The sequence below is a fragment of the Loxodonta africana genome, chromosome 4 (assembly GCF_030014295.1).
Source record: "Loxodonta africana isolate mLoxAfr1 chromosome 4, mLoxAfr1.hap2, whole genome shotgun sequence".
NCBI classification, from domain to species: Eukaryota; Metazoa; Chordata; class Mammalia; order Proboscidea; family Elephantidae; genus Loxodonta; species Loxodonta africana.
The window spans coordinates 66479468-66501068 of NC_087345.1; the positions used below are offsets into that span (position 1 = coordinate 66479468).

General features: G+C 36.3%; 1 protein-coding gene across 5 annotated transcripts in view; it reads right to left on the minus strand.

The window, feature by feature from the left end:
- The window catches only part of FRS2 (fibroblast growth factor receptor substrate 2), a 119253-nt gene that overhangs the window by 51676 nt on the left and 45976 nt on the right, over nt 1–21601 (minus strand). For 2 of the 5 annotated variants that reach the window (XM_023558791.2, XM_003405202.4), the window contains exons 1-2: nt 5188–5258; nt 4073–4115 (exon numbers count right to left, since the gene is read on the minus strand). Coding sequence is in view for 2 of the 5 variants with exons in the window: in XM_064283890.1 (XP_064139960.1) it covers nt 4073–4115; nt 5188–5244 (100 nt within the window). In the remaining 3 variants the exon portion in view is untranslated. Of the gene's footprint in view, nt 1–4072; nt 4116–5187; nt 5284–14536; nt 21113–21601 lie in introns of those variants that run through there. The other 3 variants (XM_064283890.1, XM_023558788.2, XM_064283891.1) reach the window with 3 other exon arrangements.

Sequence of the window (21601 nt, forward strand, 5' to 3'; positions counted from 1 at the left end):
CTATTATGAGGGAGATTTGAGAATTAAATGTTAAAGGCAAAACCATATAGCTTTTAGTATATAATGTAGGGAAGAATATGTGACCTCTGCATAGGAAAAGATTTCTTAAACAAGATAAACTATAATGGGAAAAATCCATGTATTTAACTATATTAAAATTAAGGACTGTTGTGAGGTATACGTGTACCAGTAAATTGATTTTACTTTGTTGTGTTGCCGGGGAGGTGCCATCAAAAGTTATCAAGCTATATGTGAGACATGCCAAATAACTCCTGAATTCAGCCAAAGTTCAAATTATTTTAATCCTTTAATTTCCCTCCATATTTTATCATCGATTAAATAGCAATCATTGTCAATGTAAGCAGGCTACCTGATTCCTAAGAAAAATAGGTTAATGATATTTATACCGGGTTGTCAACGTTGTTGTTGTTGTTGTTAGCTGCTGTCAAGTAGGCTCCAACTCATGGCTACCCCATGTACAACAGAACAAAACATTGCCCGGTCCTGTGAGATCTTCACCATCCTTAATATGCTCAAGTCCACTGTCGTAGCCCCTGGGTATTCTGAGTGCCTTCCAACTTAGAGGGCTCATCCACCAGCGCTATACTGGACAACATTCTGCTGTGATCCATAGGGTTTTCACTGGCTCATTTTCAGAAGCAGATCACCAGGCCTGCCTTCCTAGTCTGTCTTAGTCTCGAAGCTCTATTGAATCCTTTCCACCATGGGTGACCCTGCTGGTATTTGAAATACCAGTAGCATAGCTTCCAGCACGATAGCAACATGCAAGCCACCATTAAGATCTTCCTTGGAAAGCATAAGAGCTTCTTTAAAAAAAAAAAAAAAAAAGAAAAGAAAAAATGGAGCAAGCAGACAACATATTTTTAGGACTTAATAAAGTAACTCTGAAATTAAAAGTGCCAGAGAAATAGGCATATTTACAAGGAACAAATTATTCACTTGGGGAGCTATTAACACTGTATATATGACTGAAAGGGATGAGTTGGAAAGACAACATTTATCCCTTGATAAACATTCTTTTTTACACCATGAAAGTAAGTGTCCATCAAGCAAAAGAAATTCATTCCCGTTTCACCCACCATGAAAACACCTTCCCTTCCACCCAAAACTCACACATACATATAAGGTAAACATTTTCCATTTGAACTGTACGCTTCTGGCTCACTAAAAACAAAACGATTTTAACCACACACAAGCTCCTGCGCTTAGACTTGTAGTTTGTATATGCTGCCCACACAGCACTTCATGAACATGTGATTAGGAGGAATGATGCACAATCACACCACATTCCTTCCCTCAGCTCACACATCAAGAACTTGCCCTCTCAGCTGCATTCTTCTCCAAACAGCCATGGTCACCTTAGCAACGCTATGCTCCTAATATGGACAGCTAGTCCATTTAAAGTCAGCCCTTCTTGGCAATGAAAATGCTTATTCTTCAAATTGGGGGTGCGGAGGGGAGAGGAGAGGTTTTCCTTTCAATACACATTACGGGCGTTGATTTAACTTGATCAGCACTTTTGTTCTATGGCAGCAATTTGTGTCGAATTTCAAACTATTCTGAGTTTTATTTTGTTTTTAAATTTTAAAGCAAGTGGATTGAAAGAATAAAATCAAGACAGCTCATATGGATCTCTGAGGAAGAGTGGAACATAAACAAAAAGGTATCTGAAATAACTGCACTCTTTTATAAACCTATCTACATTTTTGAAAGTTCAACTTTACTTAAATTTAGCTGTAATATCTGAAGACTTAACACACAATAAGAGATTAGAATCAGAAGACTTATGTCTTTTTAATACCATAGCCTATTTCTGAACAAAAAAAACTGCTCAACTTTAAAGAGCTCTAACTCTAGACTATTTAATAGACTATCAGCCAATCTGCATTCCTTTATTCCATCACCTATATGTGAAATCTCTAATAATCTTTCCACAGGTTCAAATGTAAGCTAGGTATTAAATACCAAATGGTCAGTACATCAGAGGACCCTTCAAATCTAAAATGTGCTAGGGTAGCACTGGATTACTCAAAACCAATCCATCTATGTCCGTACCACCAGACCTGGCCCTGAACCAAATTAAGCCTCTCAGGAGATACAGGTTTACAATCTAGTTTACCTGATTTTTCACACTACAAACAAATAACTTGAGGGGAGGGGAACTACATTTTCTGAAATGTGTGATATTAAATTTCTCATTCCATATCCACAAAGGGATTCAAAACTTCCATCCATCAAAATAAGACACCAAACTTGCAAGAGAAGTAAACAGTCAGTTCAAAACAAAAAAATGCGTAAGTTTTTGACAGTCCTTCCAAATTAGAAATATTTATCAAATAATTTTCTATACAAGAGAGGTGGACTGAATCCATATTAATTTAACGAATGCTGCTTTAGTAAATCTTAAGGTTAAGTGACTACCTACATTATTCATTGGTTTTCTTTTTCTTTTACACCCACCCCTCACTTATCAACTATCATGTTGTCTGATATTTTGCATTTACAATAATAGTAAAATATCTATTATCTGGCTATTTTACACATTAACAATATACATCTGGTAGTAAACAAATACCCAGGTACAAGGCAAGAGTAACACTGGTTGACGGTTATGTGTCAACTTAGCTGGCCCATGATTCTCAGTGGTTTGGCTGTTTTGTAATGATGTAATTTAGCAGTTATGTATGATGTAGTTTGGAAGTTATGTAATATGATTTGGCAGTTATGTAATGATGTTGTCATCCTCCATTCTGTGATCTGATGTGGTCATCCTCCACTTTCGTTTAATGAAGATTTTCACATAACGACCTAGTCTTTGGAACCTAACCATGTTGACAAGTGAGGAGGATGTATATGTGCTTTTAAAACTTCTTAGGCTATGAGTTAAAAATATAGTTAGAAACATTTTTTTTCATGTTAAGACTATCCTAGTAATTACATCTTTCATACACAGCAAAATATTAGCTGATAGGGTGGCAATATAGATTAATAAAAGAACCAAGAGCAAATTCAGTACTACATACTGGTTTCCTCATTTGTAAAATGGGAATACTATTTATCCGATTTCTGCCATCTGTTAACATAATTAAGTGAAAATAATGAATGTAATATGCAATATAAAATACTCAAAAATTAAAGAAACTAGGGAGGGTTTCAGGACCTCCTTCCTAACCCCTGGAAACACGGAAAGGAAAAATACTGGTGATTTCATTTTCCCTTTTCCTCTTGAGCTAGTGGATCCTTTTATTTTGACACTTCTTTTTCAGTGACCAGTATAAAAACTGACCTGCTTAACCAAATCTACAGCAGTTTCAAAAACAAGTGGAAAAGATTTGAGAGTACATATTCCTCTCAAGACATAGGATACTGAAAAAAAGGAGTATAAATGAGGAAACAGAATTACTGATCTGAATGATTTGCTTTATAAGCATTTCCAGTTCACAGATTCAATTAATCAGCAGTGATCACTACTACCTGTACCAAAAAGTTCCTGAGAAAATTTAACTGAAGTAGCTTCTCAAGGCTGCCAAGCACTGATTTTAAGTCCCTGGCATAAGGTAAACACATCAATACGGGGATTTAAAAATCTACTCATTGAACAATTCATCCTTCTTAAGTCTAAACAGCATAATAATAGATGAATGATAATTTAAAATCCATTTTAAGGCGGCAATTCGTATTTTTTTTTTTAAATAGATGTTACTCAATCTTGTATTAGCTACTTGATACAAAGCACTCTATTTTTTTAACTACATATAGGAGTTAAACAATTTCCATAGGTGGATGCCAAGCTAAAAAATAATCTCTTTTAATTTAAAGCTAATATGAGAGCTTTTATGAACTCTACACCCCAAAGTCATCTAGGTAACGTCCACTAGGTGAAAAGTGAATAAACCCTAGTGGAAGAAAATAACTTTTTTTGGAAAATAATGTTGTAATAATCAAGGAAAGATTTAAGATGAATAAATGTAGGGAAAAGGATAAAATATATAAAGAAAACTTAAGCCTGTATGCACTGTACTTTCTATATTACTATATCAGCAATTCTTACCTTGTGGAATTCTCTTCTGAGAAAAACAGATGCAATTTTGTTCCTAAAAAATTTTCGGGTAGAAAAGTTTAAACATTAGTTTAAAAACATCTAGTCTCTTGAAAATGAAGTTATACATTACATTTTCATCTAAACTCTGCATTTTTCAAGGTGGAAAAGAACTATCACACAGATTTAGCTAATAAATATTTTAAAAAACAAAATGTCAACATAGTATATAAAGAATATTACATTTGATATTACCAAAGCTTAAGAGACAGTAAATCTCTAATAACAAAAGTACTTTATTACTTTGATAAAATACTTATTATTAAAAAATTAAACACCAAATCATTTTTGCTAGGTACAAAATATTTGGCATATATTCATATTCTAAAACATCAGAACTTTATTGGGTTTTACTTTCTCTAAGAGTTGATACTATGATTTTTTGAGATATAATTCAAATACTATATTCACTTTTTTAAAGTATAAAATTCAGTGGTTCTACTACAGTCACAGAGTTGTCCAACCATCACCACTATCTAATTCCAGCCATTTTCATCACCTCAAAAAGAAATCCCATACTGAAAGGTACATTTTAATCTCAGGGAGAAATATCTGAAACAAGTTTAATTTTAAAAGATATGTGAGAAGAACACTCTTTACAACACCAAGATCAAAATTATTGTTTTTAATTGTATGGAGAAAAGACTAAAAGGAAGGAAAAACAAATATGCAAAAATTCTAAGAGTAGCTGTGTTTGGATTAAAAAAAAAAACAACACGACCAGAGCTGATTTCAACTCAGCGACCCTACAGAACAGAGTAGGGTTTCCAATGCTGTAATCTTTACAGAAGCAAGACTGCCACATCTTTCTCCCACGTATCTGGAGAGTGGTATTATAATGACTTTTTCATATATTTCCTCTAAAATTGTGATTCTATAATTATGTTTATGATTCTCAAAAAGGTACGCCACAGGCATGCATTTTCTAGTTATAAGCTAGAATTTGTACTATCAGCCAAAGTAAAAGTAAAAACACAAGTTGACACTTCTTAAACACTCATTCTTTTTTATTAATTTTCATGGTAGATAACTATAAAGTAAAACAAATAAGATTTGGCCACACTTACTAATCTGGTTGAAAAGCCACAGCTGCATTTTACTTTATGACAAATTGTCTGTTTCATCACTTTTGCATCTGAGCGTCTACTTCTTTACGGTCATTTCTGAAATAAAGATGCAGTTATTAAGAATGTTACTCTTGAATATATTACAATAAAAAAACAAAATCTTTCAGGACAACTCTCTAAATTTTAGTAACCAAAGAAACAACTACTAAAACAGGTCTTGAGTAATCTTCTTAAAAAAAAAAACACAAAACACAGCATTAATGGAACTGAGAGTGGGTTGGTAGGGTTAGAATATAGGCTATTGGTCCACAGGAACAGAATCATGCAGTAAGTTCCATGTACTGCTTACCCAGCCTCTTCAATGCTCAATGCCTTTGACCCAGTACCAAAACCAAAACCAAACCCACTGCCATCAAGTCGATTCTGACTCACAGCGACCCTATAGGACAGAGTGGAATTGCCCCACAGAGTTTCCAAAAAGTGCCTGGAGGATTCAAACTGCCGACCTTTTGGTTAGCAGCCGTAGCACTTAACCACTATGCCACCAAGGTTTCCTTTGACCCAGCAGGACTATGCAGTTCCTAAGAGTACTATTTACAGATCGAAGAGGAAAAAATAAGTATGATGGAAAAAGAAAATGGAAGAGCCCTAAACACAATAAATTAATTCAACACAATAAACTAATTTTCTAATTATCACAGTGATCAATGATAGCTAACAACTAATGAGACAGGAATAGAAAACAATAGAAATAGCAATGCTTAAGAAAAAACATACAAATGGGCTAACTGGTTCTTATATTCATGACAACAAACTTCATACAGGCCTTCAACATTCATACTTCCTGGCAATCCTACCTCATTTCTCTGGCTTGTGACAATTATCTTTCATACCTCCTTCTTCCTAAAACCTCCACTACCTGCAGTCTTCCTAATTCTAAATTGATATTCTTGCTTTGTATTTCACGAAAAAATGGAAGCCATTAGACAAACAGGAACACCTGTCATCTTCCCACAACTATATGAACATAGGTACTACGGAATAATTTTTCCATGCCTCTTTTCTGCCTGTTTTGAATGACTTCTGTCATAGGCATCATGTGCCAAACCCTAAAAGAGGGTCACTTTCTCAACATAGCCATTTGTGCAATTCTTTCTGTTCTACAACCTGCCCACGATCACAAGGTGAATTTTCTCTCAGGATCCACTCAGCCGAAAGGGTGCCATTTTAAACTGTGATCCTTACTTTGAAACAGATGCTAGAAATTTTTATTTGAGGAATACATCTATAAAATATTGTTAAATGACAATGAAAAAGATGGGTTTATGTACAAGGGTGTGTACAATACAGGCAGAGCATCAACTTGGCCAACTACTTCATCCACCCTGAGCCCAAAGTATCGAAGACCTACTTGCTATTCTTCCCTCTTGAAAAAACAGACTCTCTCCTTGCTCACCTCAACAAGGCAGCCAGACTAGTCCTTTCCAAAGGAAAGTCAGATCATGTCATTCCCGTTTTAACCCTCCAATGGAGTCCCATCTCACTCAATCTAAAAACCAAAGTCTCTACAAAGGGCTCTGACCTCATTCTCTACCACTCTCCCCCACGTTCACTCTGTTCAGTGACCTCTTTCTTTCCCTTAAACACATCAAGCATATGTTCATTTCAGGGCCTCAAGACTTGTTCTACTCTCTGCCTGGTCTCTCTTGGCCTTATTCCTCTGCCACTTCCTTTAGACCTTGGCTTTTTTAAGTCATCTCATCAAGATCTGTCCTGGTACCCTAGGCAAGTCCAAAATCTCTCTTGGTTTTCCTTATTCAGCAGAGAATATGTAAGGATAAATCATAAATTTTGGAGGAGATAAGTATTTGAAATACAAATGTCATCAATTTTCAGATCTTTGCGTCTAAACATCTGAGCTATATTGTCTCTTTAAAAAGATTCTTATGGTCACAACTTGAAAAAAATTAATGACAATGTAACTACCACAAGGTGTTTGGTGGTTGTTTTAAAATTATCTGTACCATAACTTTAGAAAGGAGTGGTGAAAGACTAGAATTAAATGAGTCCCATTAAGAAACAACAACAACTAGCAAAATAAATGGCACTCCCTTTCTCCCACTCCTTTAGGGATTTCTGTTTGGAATTATGTTAAGCAGTTCCAAGTAATTTCAATAAAAGTTTACCTACTTCAAACTTATCTGTTATCTTTAGTACCATGACCACCAGAATCAATGAACTCACTAACTCCAGCATGACCACACTAGCTGTGGCTTGGTAGGGATGTTTGAACTTAATTATTTTTCTTTAAATAAACAAACTCCCCCTGGGCTAAGGCCTACTCTGCCTTTTGAACATCCCATGGCTGGCAAGCTTCAGGGTCTTTTAGCCAGGGAACAGAGAAAACAGCAAGTATGACTCAGTGATCACATTTAATAGTCCTTGAAGACCAAAACAAAGATACCAGTTCTGGCAAGAGTTCTCCAGAATTGCCCCAAAACTGACTTATCCACATACTTTTCATCTGAACAATCTATTTTCACTTAGTTTTAAGGTTTACAAAGCACTCGTTACGCGCCTATCAGACTTAAGGTATAAAGATAAACCAAGAATACAATGAAGATAATCAGCTGGGGTTCTAGGAGTTGAACGATGAAATTTAGTGTTAAAATTTGCTTTGTTTGGCGAGCAGGGGGCAGAGAGAACCCTTGAACATTTTTATGCTCGAAATGCCCCCATTCATCTAGGAATCTGATTGTAGCAAATTCAACCACTTGAAAAATTAGTGATATTAAAGTTACCTTTATTGAGCAACCTTTATTGAGTTACATGCTTTAGCTCGCCTATTTACCAGAATTCCCCTATGTGAAAGGTATTAACAAAGCACAGAGTGGTTAAAATAACTTGTCCAAACCAGAAAGGGGCAGATCTAGGATTCAAAACCTCAGTCTATCTTTTTTATTATTATTACCTGCAGTAACCAGGTACAAAATTATTAGCCACAGATTCCACATCTGCACCATAGGAGCTATGATGCAAATCAAGGTTGCTCATTTTAACAGATTTGTTCCATTGTTCCAAAGCTGCTTTAGCCAAGAAGACAAAAAGCGAGGTCAGCGCTATACACTAAGAAGAAACTTATGACATTAAGGAATTAATTAGAAGAATATGCTACATTTAGGTCTAAGAGAGTTGATCAAGGGCAAGCTAGGCATTACAGATCAATAATTGATATTCATTCATTATGATTAATCTGAATCACCTCTAAATGACTGATAATTATTCTATATACCCTGAGAAGTCAAGGAAGAAATGCTAGGATTTAATTGAGTGAGGTACACACGTGTTCATCCAGTTTCTGTACTTTTCTGAATGTCTGAAATATTTCTATCTCTCCACATTGATACAAGCCCCAAAAACCAAACCCAGTATTGTCAATTCTAACTCATAGCGACCCTGTGGGACAGAGTAGAACTGCCCCATCGAGTTTCCAAGGAGCGCCTGATAGATCTGAACTGCTGACCCTTTGGTTAGTAGCCACTACACCACCAGGGTTTCCACACATACAAATTAAAGTATTCCATTTATTTCTTTTTAATTTACGATAAAACTATTACAGTCATGACACATAATTTTCTTTTTCGAAAAATCCTCTCATGTTAAACTAGTTCCTGACATTATCAGATACCCCTAATTGGCCTTAATTCATAACCTATGGAATCTGATTTTTCAGGTGTCAGTAATCAGAAAATACCATGTGGGAATATTTTCTTTCTGAACTGCAAACTTAGTTGGATACTATTAAATGCAACCACTGCCTATTACACAGTAAAGTAACATACCTATTCTAAAATAAAAATCAAAGGTGATTCCTTAACTATACCAGGACACGTTACCCAGGAAATCTGACCTTGCTACGTTAATGTACTCAATTATTTGGAGAAAGTGAAATTCCTTGGAACAAATTATCCCCGTAACTAAACAGCATGCCATTTAAACATCAATTTACAACTTACTGCTTTCCACAGAGCAGGATCAATTTAAAATTTCCAAACGGACTAAATACATATGCTATTCTTCTAAATACCTAATTGTATCCTGATAATTTTCAGCATAAATTAACATTTAAAAAAAATCTCCTTCACTATCCTCAATTCACTGCACTGATGGTTAAACGATGATGGGAAGGAAATGGGAGAGAACAGAGGACACACTCTCTCCCAGGACATTAATTATAAATACAATCTCATTTAAAACACACACACGTTTATTTACTTAGGATTTTAGTGTTTCTCATAAGTAAAATACTTCTACCATTAGAATCAAATGAAGATAATGGGCTGGTCTATATGTTATTTTTTCCCCCAGCTAGTAATATATCTTGAGTTTGTCTGCATATGTGTGTTAATATACGTATAAAAAATTGCCATTCCAACCATTTTTACAGGTACAATTCAGTGACATTAATTACACTCACCATGTTGTGCTACCATAATTGCTATCCATTTACAAATTTCTTCATCACTCTTAGAAGAAACTCAATACCCCTTAAGCAATAATTCCCCGTTTCCTCATCCCACCCATCTCTGAGTACCACTAATAAATTTTGGTCTCTATGCATTTGCCTATTCATTTCATGTAAGTGAGTTCATACAATATTTGTCCTTTTGTGTCTGACTTCTTTCACACAGCATGTTTTCAAGGTTCATCCATGTTGTAGCATGTATCAAGGCTTCATTTCTCTTTACGACTGAATAATATTGCATTGTATGTATGTGCCACATTTTGTTTATCCATTCATCTGTTGATGGACACTTTGGTGGTTTCCACCTTTTGGCTATTATGAACACTGCTTAAATGAAGACTGGTGTTCAAGTATCTGAGTTCCTGTTTTCAATTCTTTTGGAGAGTAACTTGGTATTAAAGTAGGTTTGCCTTTGATACTACCCCATGGAGTTGAGTTAATGGTATTGCAAACAAGAACAGATATTTTTTTCCTGGGTTTCTCCTTTACTTGCTAGGAACAAAAGCCTATCTTCATTCTTCAGTAGTCTGGTAGGCTCTGAACACTTTTCAGCAATACATAGAATATAGAGACAATTTTTCCCACAACCAAATTTTAAAGTAATTTCTAATGGTGGGCATTGTACAAGGGACAATGAAAGAATGACCAATGTCTTCAACCAGATTCCAGCAAACTGAGAAGTAAATCCATACCCCATAGCACTCAATGACTCAACAGCAGCAGGTTTGGTTTGGCTCTCTCCCAAACTACTACTATAAAATATTGTTCCTCCTAAAATCCACAAAACTTTTAGTTGTATCTATTAGATAATTCAGAGGAATTCAGTGTACCCCCCTAATAACTTATGGTTCCCTCATAATAAACAACTTGCTTAATTTACTACTTTTAAGTAGCATGTAGAAGAAAAATGACAGGAAGGAAGGTGAAAAATACAAACCTCAAAAATTGGCCACATTGAAAATAACAGAACAGATTTTGAGAGTGGGGGGAAAAATACCTATGAAATCACTTTGTATTTTACAGATGAAGAAACTGAAGCAGCTTATGAGCAATGAACGAACTGAATTTCACATTATAAATGGTATTTGCTCCAGAATTATCCACTGCAAGCAAATCTATAGTAGATCCTTTAGTTTAATACATATATAACACATACAATTAGAACGGACTGCAAGGCTGAAGAGTTAAAGTGAATGCATGAATTCTGAGTACAGTGTGTAAGTTAAGGGAATTAGGAATGGCTTCTATGCCCTTCAGGAATGACAGAATTCAAGTAAGTAACCTGCTTCCTTGCTTGGTGCAGCTCTTTAGGGCTGTCTGGGCTGGATGGATTACTGCTCTGGCCCTGTGGTCCATTTCTTATACAGATGGCATTTCTACATATATGTGATGGCATTTCTTATATGGATGATTAGTTAAATTTACCATTAAGTAAGAAACTGTGTATAACCCAACAATCTAGTACTTTCAATTTGATAGTTTAAAAAAGGACTACTTCCCACCTGAGGATTGCTGGTTCACTAAAACAGTCTGTAAAAGAGGGATAAAAATCTCACAGTAAAGCAGTGCAACAGTAAGTATGTAACACCAATTGCATTTATACAAAATTCCATTTTATACAGCTTGCACTAGACTACAAACAAAAAACTCACAGAGAAATAACCATTCTCAAATTAAAATTTATATCCTAGGAAAGATTAGATGGGACTAAGGACAAAAAGCACAGTATACTCAATATAAAAAATTTAATACTTAAACAGGACAAAATCACTTTTAATTTCACAGACATTTACCTTCCATGAAGCACTTTCCTAGCACCCAGCCCACATTTAGACTGCTAACAAGACTGTGTGTGTAGAAGGGGACTTTCACAAAATTATAGCTGCCCATTTAGTCCCCAAGGCAGAAGTGAATAAAATAACATTGCAAGTGCTGTTTTGGTAGCACAAAAATCTGCAGGATAGACAGACTTGTACAAAAGGAATAATTAACAAGAGCTGTGGTTTATGAAGAAATACTCTAGCTTGGTTGACATCATAGTAATTACGGGAGTTTGTCTTTATTTTTTTCCCCAAACCAAGTTTGATACTTCCCAAGTTAAATAACAGCTCTTGTTTCTCACACCGAGATATCACACATTTTTTTTTTTTTTTAGCTTTAAAACAGAAATTTTTTTTTTTTTTAAGAAATACACACCAAAAAACCAAACCAAACCCATTGCCATCGAGTTGATTCCGACTCATAGCAACCCTATAGGACAGAGTAGAACTGCCCCATTGGGTTTCCATGGAGCACCTGGTGGATTCAAACTGCTGTCCTTTTGGTTAGCAGACATAGCACTTCATCACTACACCACCAGGGTTTCCCAGAAATACATAAGTCAACTCAAAATGCAAAGTGGTAGAAAGGAGCTGAAGAACCACTGTTTCCTTTAGGCAAAGCACTGCTTCAAGCCTAAAAAAAGGCCTGAATGACTTTCCAAAAGCAAAAGCGGAAAAGGTTCATTGTAATATATTTCAATCTACTATAACAACTGACAAAGGATATAAAGAATGCTGTTTGTAGGCTAACATATTTGTGAGTATCCCTTTCCTTCCAGAGTCTGTGTCTCCTCTTCCTCTAGCTGTGCGTGTGTTGTGTTTCTCCTTCCCTCCCTCCCTCAAGTCTTGCTCTATCCCCTCCTCTTGTCATGCCAGCCTGTCTGTCTTACACTCAGTAACTCACTTCCAAGCACTGACACTCAGGAAAAAAAGCATTTCATCAGGTTGTAGTCTGTTGCAAAATGAACTACAAAAACAGTCACAAAATGAAAAAAAAAAAAGAATAAAAACTGATTCAAGCATCAGGTAAGGGTAGATAAAAATGAAAGCAAATTAAAACCATAAAACTTTCAACTTTCTTGAACATGCCCAAATCCCCATAACTCATCATACACAAGATCTTAATAAACACTGAGGGTTCAATCCAACAGATTCATTTACAGAGTTTAAAGCTAAACCGACTGCTGTCAAGTTGATTTCGACTCATTAAAAATCCACCCAGTGCCCTCGAGTCGATTCTGACTCATAGCGACTCATAGCGACCCTAAAGGACAGGGTAGAACTGCCTCATAGGGTTTCCTAGGCTGCAATCTTTATGGAAACAGACTGCCACATCTTTCTCCCGTGGAGTGGCCAGTGGGTTCGAACCGCCACGTTTTGGTTAGCAGCTTAGCAATTTAACCACCGCACCACCAGGACTCCTTTTCTGAGCTAAATACACGAGAAAAAAAAAGGATTAAGAGTCAGTATAGTACACTGGTTATGAGCACAGGCCTCGGAGTAATACCTCTGAGTTTGTCGCAGATCTGCTACAACTAACTGTGTGATCTTGGACAGGTTACTTTCTCTCAGCCTATTTCTTCACCTCTAAAACAAAGCTAATAAAGTTGTTGTGAGGATTAAGTGCAATACTTGTGAAACATCAGAATGAGCTGGCACAACGGATTAAACATAATCAGGATAGCAACTTGAATCCAAAATATCAGGTGAAGTGAATGTCATTCTTTTTTTCTGCCTAGCATCTGAACATTCCCTTCTTAAGCCTGAGCGCTTTCCCTACCTCACAATTTCAGAAAATTAAACACTTTGCCACATCTCTTAGACATCTAGGACATGGGCTCTGCCAATCAGTCGTGCCCAGCCCATACTAGCAATGGGCAACTAGTGAGGGAGACGCAGAGACCGGAAGAAACTCTCTCATACAACAACTGCAGCAAGATCAAGTCCAGGAAAGAAGGAGCAGCATTTAGACTCATTCAGAGTTGGCACTGTCCCTGGAGTAGGCTGTGGTGTCTACGTGTCTCTAGATGGTACTGGCATCCTCATTGGACTCGTGTGCAGTGTGATTCTGGGCACGGTTTCTGGCTGCTTAGCCCTAAATCTGGGTTTCTAATCCTTATGCAATTCGATGAGTCACTGAACTCTACCCAATATCCTTCTAAAATACATGCCATGCTTGAATTAGTTTCTACCAACAAATCATCAGGTAAGGATAACATTCATTCTCACCAGCCCCAAATCCCCACAGGAAGCGCTATTGTTAATCTCCCCCAAAAAACTCCAAAGTATTACCACTTTCAACCCACGGATTTATCCTGGGAAGTCTTGAAAACCCAATTTTTATACAATATGGATAATCATTTTCCTATTTTTAAAAAAGGTGAGAAATGTCTAATCAATTTTAGGATTATGTCAAAGTGAACTGATGACACACGAAAATATATACAAAAAGCAACTATCACTGAGGTAACAATAATTACTTCAATATGCCAGAAAATACCCTCTATGTAAATCCAATAGTTTTTCTCCCCAAGAGGAGTCTTTTTCCTTGAGGAAAACAAAGTAAGGAAGTAGTCCCCACTCTCCTTCCTCACTTAAGAGCCATCTTAGGCCCATTTTGTTTGTTTATTGTATTTAGATGGTTTACAGAATAAACTAGCTTCTCATTAAACAATTAGTGCACATATTGTTTTGTGACATTGGTTGTCAACCCCACAGCATGTCTCCCTTCTTGACCTTGGGTTCCCTATTACCAGCTTTCTTGTCCCGTCCTGCCTTCTCGTCTTTGCCCCTGGGCTGGTGTGCCCATTTAGTCTCATTTTGTTTTATGGGCCTGTCTAATCTTTGACTGAAGGGTGAGCCTCAGGAATGACTTCATTAGTAAGCTAAAAGGGTGTCCGGGGGCCATACTCTCAGGGTTTCTCCAGTCTCTGTCAGACCAGTAAGTCTGGTCTTTTTTTTTGTTTGTGTGTGAGTTAGAATTTTGTTCTACATTTTTCTCTACCTGTGTCTGGAACCCTCTGCTGCATCTTGGCTGTAATCTTTACAGAAGCAGATCACCAGGTTTTTCTCCCTGTCAGGGCAGTTGGTGGTGGCAGCCGGGTACCATCTAGATATGCTGGACTCAGTCTGGTGGAGGCTGCAGTACTTGTGGTCCATAAGTCATTTGAATTCTTTCCATCCTGTCTTTGGTTTTTTTCATTTTCCCTTGAAAACGGGGTGAAACCAGTGGAGTATCTTAGATGGCTGCTCGCGAGTTTTTAAGACCCCCAGACACTACTCACCAAAGAATGTAGAACATTTTCCTTATAAACTATGTTATGCCAATTGAGCTAGATGTTCCCCAAGACCATGGTCCCCACAGCCCTCAACCCAGTAACTCAGTCCCTCGGGGAGTTTGGATGTGTCTACAGAGCTTCCATGACCTTGCCTTGGACGCGTTGTGCTGGCTTCCCCAGTATTGTGTACTGCCTCGTTAAGGTCTTTTTTTTTTTTAAGTGCTATCAAAAGATCATAAATATCCCTCTTCTGTTTTAACAAACAACTCAGTAAAGTATCTACATAGCAAAACAATTCTCTGTTAAAACAGAGCACAGCAAAATCAGTGCCTGGTTGTCACAAGCTGATTTTTCAGTGTGTAAAAGACACTCCTCTTTCTCTCCCAGAATTCTCTGAAGCAGGGCTATTTTATAGTTCTGTAATGCTTTTTCCAGTGTCTACAATGTTAAAGCTCAAATCTGTTAATTTTATTACTTGTCAATATAAATTTGATACAAGGTTTGTGTAATGGGTGAAACTAGCGGCCTGAAAGTTTTTTTTAAATCACAGAAGCCAGTTAGCATATGGAGTTGAAACTATGTTTTAATGACTAAAGGACAATCTAAAGAAAATCAAGAATAGTTTTTTGTTTTTTTTTTAAAGGGACAGCCTTTTCACATTAAAATTTAGATTATAAAATAGAGCCAAGTATTCGGAAACATAAACTGAAATCTAATATAGACAGTAACTAATGTTATCAAAAAGTCAGAATTTTAGGGCTAATGAAGATCATGTATTAGAGCTACTGTTAAAAGACAGAAGTAGTGGAGGCCTTGAGAGTTAAACACTTTACCCAAAGAATCTACCTTCTGATTATTAGCTGAGTGTCATTAAAACATCTTCACCTTATTCCTCAAATTAAGTAAAAATAAAGTTAACTGAACACCATATTGCATTAAATCCTAGATTAAAAAAAAACCTAAATCCAAGGCAAGCAATTTCAAGACACAGGTGTTTATACTCTTTAATATCAATAAAGTTCTGATTTATGATAATTTATAAACACCCTGAACTTATCAATGTACAAAGAGTTATAATGAAAAGTAAAAAAATTTTACAGTGTTCACAAATTCATTACTATGTAACTCCCAGGATGTATTTTAAAATAAAATCATTTTTGCCTATATACTAAGGGCAATTTCATTCACCATCAATTATAATTTAATGGCTATTATTTATGCATGCTCTCAGAATATAACTTTTACCTAAACATCATGATTTTAAATTTATGCCAACTAACAACTACAAAAAAAAATTTTTTTGTGGTCACAATCCATCTACTTTACAAAAGGACAATACATAATCCTTTAGGAGGAGACCGGCTAATTGTGAAGAACAAAAAGTTCCTTTGCATTTGGTTACCTTATACTAAACACAGCATGAGCCTTCTACTCCAGGGTTTAGTAAAATGGAAAAACTTCACACAAAATCTGCCTCTTCTTTAAATCAGACAGGTCCAAGTCAGTCTTACAAACTAGCTATATTTGTATTTTATGAGAGATCTAGAAGAAGCAGGGCTAAAAAGGACCCAAGGTCTAGTTCTGGATTATTACACACTATTATGAGGAGTAATTTATGCTATGAAATAACAACAGTAACAGCCAAAGCACTAAAAAAAAAAAAGGTGCTAATAAACTCCCAGCAAAATAAAGTACAAGAACAAAAAGTACATGATACCTAAAAGAGAACAGGGAGTTTGTGTGTGTAAAGCAACAAAAGAAGGTTTAGATCAAGGATGGCAAACCCAAGGCACATGTACTGCTATTTCCCATCCTTTAAAAGTGGCAGACACAGATAACAGGCGATAACTCTGTGGAGCCTGGTAAAAGCCTCAGAATCCTCTAGATGACTGTTACAAAGCAATGGGAGTTGTCAGACCAGATAAACATCGCCATCTCTGGTTTGCACTGACTGGTGGAAGGCTGTAGAGGAAAAAAAACCATTAAGGGCAGAATGAGTACAAAGAAAAACACTAACAACGTGAGCAGCAAAACATTTACTGGGCTATTTTTTTTAGGATAATACATTGTTTCATTTCATCCTTAGAACAAATTTTGTAACTGCTAATATACCCATTTTCGAGATGGAAACAACTGAGGTTTAGAGAATTTTAAACAACTTGCCAGAGTTATACATACAATAAATTGGGGAACTGTGACCCTAAATCAGATCTGAGCAATTTACCACAACTTTATAATGGACCATGGAATTCAACTACTGACATAACCCTCTATCTATCCTCAGATACCAAAACCAAGCCAAACCCAGTGCCGTCGAGTTGACTCTGACTCATAGCGACCCTATAAGACAGAGTAGAACTGTCCCATAGAGTTTCCAAAGAGCGCCTGGCGGACTCGAACTGCTGACTCCTTCGTTAGCATCCGTAGCACTTAACCACTATGCCACCAGGGTTTCCTATCCTCAGATATGGGGATATAATCCCTAATTCAGATTTCAAAAATAAACTTAAAAGTATTTAAGTAACATCATGCTTCTAACTTAAAGTGTTGAAAATATAATGAATGTACCAAAATGTGTATCTTTTTATTGCTTTTATAATTAATATTTTGATGAATACCTTGACCATAAATTTCTGTGCACATTTCTATTTCTATTATAAATGGAATTCTGGGTCCAAGAGCATGCATACATTCTGCCAGATCTGATATCAACATTACTGAAACGACGAAGAGATGCTGGTTCCTTAAGGAAAACAACTATGCCTTCTTTTTGCTTGCATCCACAATACTAGGCACATGAGCAAGTGTTCAGTTAAGTGTATGCTGAATAAAGAGAGTTTCCTTTACCTCAGCATACAGTCTCTGAAGGGAGAATTTAGTGCATACAGCAGGCTCAAATTAGAAAGCAAATCATGCCGAATATCAAATCTGTTGGTGGGCTAGATAAAACCCTTCTTAGGGATAGAAGGGTCATGAGTACTGATAGCATACTGACACTTAACATAATTCCATATCGCTTAGATATTTCAGGGTATATTTAAAAAATGCAGTATTTTAGTAGGTATATAACAAACTGAACACATTATTTCTCCCAGTTGAAGTTTTTATCTAAATGTCACAATCTGTTATTGTCCATGGAGATCATTTCAGAATATGTTCATACACAAAATTCAAAGAGCTAAATATTTTAAATATCTAGATTTGTCATTTTACTTAGATTTTCATTCATAAGTTCTTATGCTAATATTGTAGTAGGCAATGTCCCCAAAAGATGAAAAACAGACTGACTAAAAGAGAATGTGCCAGGCATTGATCTAGCATTTTAGATGTACCAATTTAATCCTCACAACATGTATGGTAGTAGTATTATCATTGGTATTTTATGTTAAAAAAAAACAGAGGTTAGGACACTTGTTTCTTTGAGCTCAGGCATTCTGACTTCAGAGCCGTATCCTAAATTACTACACAGCATTGCCTCCCAATAATAAGCTTGAGCCTTTAACAGTTTCTAGCATAGCATTCATTCATTCAGTGGACACTAGGGATTAAGGTCAAAATGACAGTATGTTTGCCAGGAAAGAAGATGTTCAATCAACCCAGATGAAGGATTTATTTATTAAGTAAATAATTATTTATTACCTACTGAGCGTCAAGACTCCTAGCTCACGTTTATAGGGTTGCTATGAGTCTGAATCAACTCAACGGCAACAGGTTTACGAGTAGGTCAAGAACTCTATCAGAATGTGAGAGTGTTATCCGAACTTTGAGAACACTCAGTCTAAGGAAGAAAGATGTGGAGAGGGATTATATTAAGTGTCAAAACAGACTTATTCACAGGTGTCACGGAACAGAAGGAGTAATGTACTCTGCCTAGGGTAGTCAGAAGGGCAGTAGTGGTTCAGCAGTAGAAATCTTGCCTTCCACGCAGGCAACATGGGTTCAATTCCTGGCCAATGCATCTCGTATGAACAGCCACCGACTGTCTGTCAGTGGAATTTTGTATGTTGCTATAATGCTGAACAAGTTTCAGGGGAAAGTCCAGACTAAGACAGACTAGGAAGAAAGGCCTGGTGATCTACTTCTGAAAACCAGCCAACGAAGACCCTCTGGATCACAACATTCCGATCTACCACAATCATGGGGATGGTGCAGGACTGGGCAGCATTTCATTCAAATGTGCATGGGGTCACCAGGAGTCGGGGACCAACTTGGCGGTGGCTAACAACAACATAAAATTTTAAACTGGGATAACTACCTAGGAAAAACAATAAGTTGGACAAGAAAGGAATTATGATTATGATGAATTTTGTAAAACCCAGCTGTGAACAATATTTACATAGTCATAATAATGTGAATAGTAAATAATTTATCCCCCAAAATCTGATATTCTTAAAGGGGAAGAAGAGACAAAGGAAAGTATGTGTAAATGTTTGCAGGCGGTAGAGAGATTAAGACAGCTAATCCTCATTTTTCTTAAAATGAGGTCAATAGCTAATGTCTAAAATGAAAAGCCAACAAAAAGTAGAAATAAGAAGGCAAATGTGAACAAATAGCTAAAAGAATTAAAGCTGACTGCCTTTAAAAACTGGGAATTGGAGGTGAGGAGAGGCAAGATGGACAGCTATTTTTCATTATAAACCTTATAGTACTATTTGACTTTAACTACATATGCACAAACATCACCTTGATTTTAAAAGAAATAATTTAAAAAGGTAAAGCAGAAAATTTTGTTTTGACGTTAAAGAGATCTAAAATTGTCTAAGTATGCTTTATCATTTTCCCAAACTACTAAGTTGAACTGCTAATTCTCAGAACTTTCAGTAATACTGAGGTCAACAGTACTAAATGCTTCTTCTTGCAGCACAATTCATTAACTGATACCATATGCAATTCACTAGAGAAATACTTTAGGCATGTCTCAATTCTAAAGCTTGACTGTTTAAAACCACCCCATAAATACAATATTTTACTTCTTCCCCCCCCAAATATATATTTGGATATATTTATATAATAGCTTATATTTTTGCAACTCTTAGGTCAAATACAAATTTGGACATTTTGAATGATTAGCATTTGCAAGCACCAGTGTTGTCAGAGTTGAACTCAATATTTAAGTCTTAATGTTAAATGATATAAATGGACAAGATGAAAGGTTACTTCATGGAAAAATATACAAAGTATTAAACACGCAAAAGAAAACAGGAAACAATCTTATAGCAATCTGCAACATTTTAAAAATCACATTCTTGTGGGCACAAATTCACCAACTAAATATTATCTAATTAACATACTTCTGCACAAAACGAGGAATTTCATTCCAGAAAAAGCAAAGGCTTCAAAGCACATGATTAAAAACACGAGTAACTACATCAGTATCTACTGCATTTTTTAAAAATTAGTCAAGTCTTTTCATATAAAGATAAAAGCTTTGGGCTTTGGTTTGCTTTTCTAGCAGTATTAACGGACTGTGCTGGTCTACAACATTACAGTTGCTAAATTTCATGTGTTGACTATACAACAGATTTGCAAATAATTAAACAACTATTACAAAGGCTAACCGATTGCCGTCAAGTCAATTTCGACTCGCAGCAATCCTATCGGACAGAGCAGAACTGCCCCACCGGGTTTCCAAGGAGTGGCTGGTGGATTCTAACTGCCAACCTTTTGGTTAGCAGCCATAGCTCTTAACTACTGAGCCACAAAGACTAAAGAGCATTAAAACCATTTTTTTAATATTATTCACACTGCATACATGAGTAATCAAACAGAGAAACAGAGTCAAAGTTACAGCAACCAAACAAAAACTCAAATATTCCTCTGAGTGCCCATTATGTCGGGGAACATGAGAGAGAAACTCATGAGACAAGACTCCTACTCAAGTTTGACATTTAAAAGTGCAGGAGGGGTGGTCACGGCCCCCAGACCTTCTGTTGCTCCAGGATGGCAAACATTCCCAAAGCCAACTCTTTAGACATGGATTGGACTGGACAATGGGTTGGAGAGGGATGCTGGTGAGGAGTGAGCTTCTTGGATCAGGTGGACACTTGAGACTATGTTGGCATCTCCTGCCTGGAGGGGAGATGAGCGGGTAGAGGGGGTTAGAAGCTTACGAAAAGAGAGAGTGGCAGGAGAGAGCAGGCTGTCTCATTAGGGGGAGAGTAACTGGGAGAGTGTAGCAAGGTGTATATGGGTTTTTGTGTGAGAGACTGACTTGATTTGTAAACTTTCACTTAAAACGCAATGAGAATTATTTTAAAATAAATAAATAAAAGTGCAGAAGTAGTGGGGCTGCCAATTAAGACTTGAAAAAATTAATGTAAGACAGTAAAAAGACTGAATACTAAACTACAAAATATGATGGATAATTATAAATTTAGAGAAGGGGAAGTTAACAGAGGAAATAAAAGAAGAATTAGGCACCAAACTAGGTCTCAAAGAACAGAAAAACAGTTGAAGAGACAAAGAAGAAAGATGAATACAACTTTCCCTTCCCCCTTAGTTTTGCTGTATATTTAAATTTTTTTCATAACAAAATACTGAGTGGAAGTATTTGCAAAAATCAAAACAGGAACCTGAAAGAGAACTGAACCAAAAAAGGATAAAGTGAAAAACAGAGGGAAAATTATCCAAAACTTCAAAAATTAAATAGATTTAAAAAAGCTTAACCTAACAACCATGTGTATCTTGTATATCAACAAATGTTCACATTATTTCAATCAGCCTCATTCCATTAGTTGAGGGAGAATAACAGAGTAAGCATTATAATTCCATTTCCAGAATGAGAATGCCAA